The sequence below is a fragment of the Rhincodon typus genome, unplaced genomic scaffold, assembly GCF_021869965.1.
Source record: "Rhincodon typus isolate 14 unplaced genomic scaffold, sRhiTyp1.1 hic_rhity00003091, whole genome shotgun sequence".
Lineage (NCBI taxonomy): Eukaryota > Metazoa > Chordata > Chondrichthyes > Orectolobiformes > Rhincodontidae > Rhincodon > Rhincodon typus.
Genome location: NW_025968729.1, coordinates 8,453 through 16,031, shown reverse-complemented (window position 1 = coordinate 16,031; position 7,579 = coordinate 8,453). Strand labels below are relative to the sequence as shown.

The following is a 7,579-nucleotide window of genomic DNA, read 5'->3' as shown; positions in this document are numbered from 1 at the left end:
GACAAAGTTTTTCATCTTACACTGGACAGGAATTTGCAAGAATAGGATAAAATGGGTGCCAAACATTCTCTGGTTCATTTCTCAGGGCAATGCCTTGACTAATCGGCATCAAATTGTCTAGTTTAAAATTTAAACAAAGCTTGGCAGTTAACTGTCAGTCATCAGCCAACTCCTTGGCAGTGTTATGACCAATCAGAGTCCACTTAGCAACCAATTACCAATATACAGTCTAAGGTGTTCTTACCCTGTTACATTACTATCCTTGTAAATGCTGTGCTGAGTACAACAAGAAAACACTTTGACAAAATGAGTCTTTACTTTTTCAACTTCTAAAGTTATTTGACTGATCGCCAACAATTATCCAATAAGAAAACAGAGTCCATTTGCATTTTGATTGGCCAAAGGAAGGCAGGGCGCCATGGTGATAGAAACATCAGGTATGCAAGAGCAAAAATATGGCAGTGGGTCAATTGGAAGCAAGAGTTCATGTGTTGAAATCTTCAGGATTACATTCAATAAAACACTATTGCAGTGTTATTGCAGGCTGGCAAGATCTGCTTTAAATTATCCAAAGAGTGTTTAAAGCCAATGTGCAAACAACTTCAGAGTATTTCTCTTTTCCATTGCTCTTAGGGATTATTGAGGCAGGAAGAAACCAGGACCTCGGTTCAATCAGCGTCCAAAGAGAGCAAGATCATATTCAGAAAAGCATAAAATCACATCAAAATCACCCTTGAAAACTAGAGTCAATCTGAAGCCTAATAGTGCCCCACAAAATGTAGCGGAACACATTTATACAAAATTACACAGCTGCATACCTGTCATTCATGGACCCACCCTCACATAATTACACAGGTATACGTACAAATACAGACCCATACAGGCAAACGCACACATCAATCAAAATGGAGTCTTGCAGTAACTGCCATCCAAGTGTTGAATATATATATTGTAGAGAGAGATTTACTCTAACCCTGTGCTGTCCATGTCCTGGGAGTGTTTGATGGGGACAGTGTAGAGAGAGCTTTACTCTGTATCTAACCCCATGCTGTCCCTGCCCTGGGAGTGTTTGATGGGGACAGTGTAGAGAGAGCTTTACTCTGTATCTAACCCTGTGCTGTCCCTGTCCTGGGAGTGTTTGCAGGTCAATGTAGAGAGAGTTTTCACTGTATCTAACCCTATAGTGGGTCTGTTCTAGGAGTATTTGATTGAGACAATATGAGGGAAGTTTTGTACCTAATTCTGTGCTTTACCTGTTTGATGGGAACAGTGTAGAGGGTGATGTGGATTTTTGGACAGACACCATTGTGATAGGGTCCAAGTGCTGTCCTAAATCTTAGCTAACCTAAATTTACCTTGTTGAGACTGATATCTCAAAGTATATTAATGACACTAATGATTTATCTCGTTATAGTATACAGATTGAGATATGTTTTGTCTTCAGCGAATTAGGTTTTATTGTCATGTGTGCTCAAGTACAGGAGTAAAGTGAAAAGTTTACAATGTCACCTCTCATGGTGCCGTCTTAGCTACAAAGTATCGTAAGTACAAACCTTGGATACAAAAAGAGGAATAAGGAAAAAGTTGCATTTCCTTACAGTGATTCATCATATAAGTTAGAAATAAGACATAGTTAAAAGGATAAACATGACAATCAGGTAAACAGATCACAGATAAACATTACATTGCAGTAGCTCAGCTCAGGGGCTTCCACATGTGGTTAGACCAGCCTCGCAAGACGCTGATGTTACTGTGTATTTCATATTCACAACTGACTGACTGTACAGACCACAATGAGTCCATCGCACTGAGAGAGTGACAATAGGTAAGACAGGCATTTCATGTCAGAATGTCATGTTGTGATATTATCTAACTGTCTTAAAGGTGCACTGTATGCCTGGTCTGGACTTTATTCATGAACACAGCAGGAGGGAGTTGCACTCTGTATCTGATCTGTATTGTACCTGAACATGAGCCTGACTTTCAAACTTGGGAAAGTGTCCACTCCTTTTCATCATGAACATAAACCTGAACGGTGATATGGCTTATTGAGAATGACATTGTCTGAATCTCAATAGTAGATGAAGGCTGACATGTGTAGGGTGTTTTGATTATACAGTTACAACAATCCTGACTGTGGTTGATCAAGTTTAACTATTACTGCTGCAAACTGAGCTGGATGGATGACATCATGTCTATGAAGAATAGGTACCATTGTAGGAAATTTGGCTTCAATGTGATTTCTGATTAAACCAAGCAAAACTATAACTTTATATTCACTGGCATAGTAATTTCTGTGGTATAAATAAAACTAATCACCAAATGTCAGCCTGCAACGTATGCCACAACACATTTGATATTCAAGACACTGTTTAGTTGATTGACATATAATCTGGCCCATGCATGTTTTAATAAGTGTTTTGCATGTACTTAAAGCTCTCTTCACCAACAGGAATGTTTAGAGTCCTGTCAATTAATTCTCAGTGTTGTGAGAAAGTAAAACAGAAAGTGCGACAGAAAATCAGCACATTTGGCAGCATCTGTGGAGACAGGAACTCAGAATTAATATTTTGAGTTCAATGTGGCTCTTCTTTGTAACACTCTTTTTTAACTTACATCTCCAGCATATAGTTTTTATTAAAGCTTCTGGAAATATTTAGTCCGTATCTAACAATCTTGCCATTCCTGCCCTTAGAGTGTTTGATGGGTACAGCGTAGAAGAAGCTTTATTCCGTATCTAACCCCATGCTGAATCTGTCCTAGGAGTGTTTAATGGGAGAGTATGTGTAGAGAGAGGTTTACTTTCAGTTTAAAGGAGTAGAGAGAGCTTTACTTTGTATCTAACCCAATTCTGTACCTGTCTTGGCCTGGTTTACGGGGACAATGTGGAGAGAACTTTACAATGTTTGAAACAGCAATTGGAGATTTACTCTGTATCTAAGCTGGTGCTGTCCCTGCCGTAGGGGTGTTTGATGGGGACAGTGTTAAATAAGTTTTACTTTCCATTTACTTTTCATTTTAAAAGAGAATGGGAATTTGCTTTCAGTTTAAAAGTGTACAGACTTTCACACTAAACGAGTAGAGGGAGCATTACTCTGTATCTGACACTATGATGTACCTGTCTTGGGAGTGTTTGATGGGGACAGTGTAGAGGAAGCTTTACTCTGTATCTAACCCCATTCTGTCCTTGTCCTAGGAGTATTTGATTGGGACAGTATAAAAGAAGCTTTACTCTGTATCTAATTCCGTGCTATCCCTGTCTTGAGAGTGTTATATGGGGTGCAGTGTAGAAGGAGCTTTATTCTGTATCTAACCCTGTGCTGTCCCTGTCCTGGGACTGTTTGCAGGATAGTGCAAGAGGAGTTTGTACTCTGCATCTCATCCCATCGTGGCTCTTAGAGAGGTAGTCTAATTGGAATATATAAGACAGGCAATAAATCCTGGCCAGCATCTCGCAAAAATTTTAAAAAACTGAAGCAGATGGCAAATTAGACACGGAGAGGGATTTTCTCCTTATGGGACAATCTAGAGTCATAAGGGGTGGCAGATTTAAAGCAGAGATGAGGAGAAATTACCTTTCTCGAAAGGTCATGAGTTTGTTAAATTCACTATCCGAGAGTGCGGTGGATGCTGAGAGACTGAACAAATTCAAGGAGGAGATAGACAAATTGTTAATCAGTAATGGGTTGAAGGGTTATGAACAGTGGATAGGAAAATGGAGTTGAGGCTGACATGAGATCCACCATGATCATATTAAATAGCAGAGCAGGATTGAGGGGCTGAATGGCCTACTCTTGCCCCAAGTTCCAATGCATCTTATGCGTGTAATTTGTTCTATACTTCAGAGTGTTGAAACAGAGAACTTTGAAAATGTAAATGTGGAAAGGAAGAATTCTTTAATGATTGTATTAACATGGAAAATTCAACTGTCAATGAGCACAGTAAGCTCCCAGAAGGATAATGTGGTAATTAACTGTATCAGGAGTATTCAGAGTTTTAGCTGTTAAGCCACATTGGACCATCAGTGGATCAACAACTAACTCGTTCAGGCTCAAGGAGCCAAGTGGCCTGCTCTTCCTTCTAATTCATACGTTTTACAGCATGTCTCGTTTTTCCAGCAATATTCAAGTTCTGTAATACCTTGTGACCTTGCATATGCCTGAGACAGAGATATAACAATGACAATATATTGGGATATCAGCAACATGGGTCAATGCAATATTTGGTTAGCTCAATTGGCTGGACAGCTGGTCTCTGATACAGAGTGCTGCCTATGGTATAGGTTCAATCCCTTAACTGTTTGAGAACATCATGAAGGTATTTCTTTCTCAACCTACCCTAATGAGAGAGCAGTGCTCATGGTTCTTCATGATCGTGGCAACTTTACTTTTTTACCCCTTAATCCTGTTTAAGGGTCCCCTTCAGAACATTCAATATATCTTACTCTGTAAAGTATTAACCAATAATTTCCACTGATCTTGTTTCAAACCTCCTGTCATAAATGTTGCAACATTGAGAGAGTGATGGAGACCTCAAGAAACATTTCTTAGATGGCTGCTTGCAGCATTTTCCTGGGATTTTCTCGAAACCTCCACCAGGATTATAGCAGGAGATTAGGACCTGGAAATTCCAGCCAGTCCTGTATCGTCCTCACTGTCTCTTGTTCTTGCATACAGTTGGATGGTGTTCCTTTAATCTCAGAAAGTTAAGGGACGGTTAAACTGATGTCTGTGAAGAATAGAATAGAATAAAATAGAATATCCTTTATTGTCATGTGTACTCAAGTACAGGCATACAGGAGTACAGTGAAAAGTTGTACAATGTTGCCTCTTATGGCATCATCTTAGGTACAAGTACCTAGGTACAAATCTTAGATACAAAAAGAGGAATAAGAAAGAAAAGTGGTTGTGTTACATTGCAGAAATAAAACATAGTTTAAAAGCTAGTGTTTACAGTGGTGATTAAAGAATTTGATTGTGTGGGTAGAGAGAAACTATTTCTTTTGTTAAGGGCTTATAGAATTCGGAACAAGAAGACATGAACTAAAAGTAGGACATTCAAGGGTGAAGTCAGGGTGCATTTCTTTATACAAAGTGGGACGTGGGGACTCTTTACCCCCACAAGAAGCTATTGGGGCTGTTTAGAGGGTGGAGAGGGGGCTCGGTTGAAATTGTCAAACTGATAGATTTTTTTTGTTCGTAACAGAGGATGAGGTATGGACTGCGGTTTGCTTTGTTATCTGTTCCTTCATGTGTTGAAATCTGTAGTGTAATTCCACTGACTCTCTTGGTTCCACAACCATTAATACCCTTTTCCCAACAGAAATTATCCATCTCTGTTCTGAGAGTTGCCAAGTTTCCTTTGGCCCTTGTGTAAAGAAGTATTTCCTGACTTAAGGTGAAGGTCATTGAGCAAGGTCTCACAAAGGGATGGAGGCACAGTTCTGCAGCGATCCAGTAGGATGGTGGAACAGAGCAGAGGGGCTGAATGGCCTCCTCCGCTTGTTTGATGAAATATCTGATATATTAGGTTGTACACAATCTGTTGTGGCAGTTCCTGTGGAGTTTGCTGCGTTAACCATTTCAATCTCCCTTGCAGTGCTCCGGGATGATTTCCGACTGAATCCCACTGATGTGGTTGTCGCTGCGGGTGAGCCAGCTATCATGGAATGCCAGCCACCCCGTGGGCACCCAGAGCCGACCATCTTCTGGAAGAAGGACAAGGTCCCTGTTAACGACCAGGATGAGAGAATCACGGTGTGTATCTCAGAACAGGTTACCTGTGTTCACGCTCTGACTGGGAATTGATCGGAGTGGGTGTGCTGACATATGAGGGAGCTGGGAGGGTCTAGCATTAACACTCCTCACTCTTGGAGTAACGCTATCTCATGTTGGCTTGCAGCAAGAGGGTCCTTGTGAAATGGTTTTGGGCAGTTTAAATTCATCTCCAGCTGACAAAAGCTCAAAGAACAAGGCAATTCTACAATCCAGCTCAATAGACAGCGTGGGTCAGGGAGATGGCAGAATGGCTGGTTGTGTAAATGCACCCAATAATCACACCAAGATACGAGTATATTCTTTTGAGTTTGTGTCTGAAACACACTATCGGAACAATGTAAAAGACACTTACTGTCCCAGGAGTGTCAGATAGGGACAATGTCGAGAGAGCCTTATTCGGTATCCAACCCCGTGCTGCCCCTGTCCTGGGAATGTTTGATGTTGATTTTTGAAGAGCTTCAGTCCCTGCAATCTTCACTTTGTTAAGCAAAATAACTTAAAACAAGGTGCATTTGTTTCATGTTATTCTGAGCTTCTGTTGATGGGTAATCTATCCATACATGGCTCTCCTTCGATAGCTCAGCTGGTAGAGTGGAACATTGTAGTGTGTTGTGGCGGCACGGTGGCTCAGTGGTTAGCACTGTTGCCTCACAGCACCAGGGACCCGGGTTCCGTCCACCCTCGGGCGACTGTCTGTGTGGAGTTTGCACATTCTCCCTGTGTCTGCGTGGGTTTCCTCCGGGTGCTCCAGTTTCCTCCTACAGTCACAAAGATGTGCAGGTTAGGTGGATTGGCCATGCTAAATTGCCTGTAGTGTTCAGGGATGTGTGGATTATAGGGGGATGGGTCTGGGTGGGATGCTCTAAGGGTCGGTGTGGACTTGTTGGGACAAAGGGCCTGTTTCCACACTGTAGGGATTCTATGAACTTCTATATGCTGTTCTTCCTGGGAGTAACATTGCAACCCCTGGAATAACAGCAGGTGCCCATTTGGCCAGTTGAACCCCTGCCAGCCATTTGGACTAATTATTTCCACAGATCCACTTGTTCTTGCCTTATATGCGAGCATGTATTCCCCTTGTCAAGTATTTATCTGATTTGTTTTGAAAGTTGCGATACAGTCTGTTACGATTGTCTTTTATGACAGTACAACCTAGATCACAAACCTCAGCGTCAAAAGGATGGATTCTCAAATCTTGCTGGTTCTTTCATCAGATCTTTAAGCCTGTTTCCACTGGTTACTGATCCTCCTGACGGCAAAATTATAATTCCTGCTTGCATATTTTAACAAAACTTTTCTGAGCATCTTGATTGAATTTTGCTTTTGCTATCATTTCTCGAAGGGGAGAACAATCCCATCCTCAGTATCTCCATGTGACTGAGCCCCTCTTCCTTAGTGTTCTTCTGGTAGAGCTGTTTGATCAGGGGCCTATTGGAGTAAATGAGGAGTAAAAAGGGCAAGAAGTGTAAAGTCGTGGCAGATGAAAGGTATAACCCCCTGATCTTGGTTGTATCTCCCTTTTGTCACTTAGATGCGTGGAGGAAAGTTGATGATTTCAAACACCAAGAGGAGTGATGCTGGTATGTACATCTGTGTGGGGACCAATATGGTGGGCGAGAGGGACAGTGATCCTGCTGAACTGACTGTCTTTGGTAAGTGCTCCTCTCAAAAATAATTCACAACTTTTACTTTAACCAGTTTCATCCTTTATTTAGAGATAGTAGGAACTGCAGATGCTGGAAAATCTGAGATAACAAGGTGTAGAGCTGGATGAACACAGCAGGCCAAGCAGCATCATAGGA

At 41.5% G+C, this 7,579-nt stretch overlaps 1 protein-coding gene across 1 annotated transcript in view; it reads left to right on the top strand.

The window, feature by feature from the left end:
• Positions 1–418: 418 nt before the first annotated feature.
• Positions 419–7,579, top strand: part of LOC125481686 (roundabout homolog 2-like) — a gene marked incomplete at its 3' end in the record, with an annotated part of 10,728 nt that continues 3,567 nt past the window's right edge. The window contains exons 1-3 of the mRNA XM_048593552.1: positions 419–437; positions 5,599–5,756; positions 7,309–7,429. Coding sequence (XP_048449509.1) covers positions 419–437; positions 5,599–5,756; positions 7,309–7,429 — 298 coding nt within the window. The remainder of the gene's footprint in view (positions 438–5,598; positions 5,757–7,308; positions 7,430–7,579) is intronic.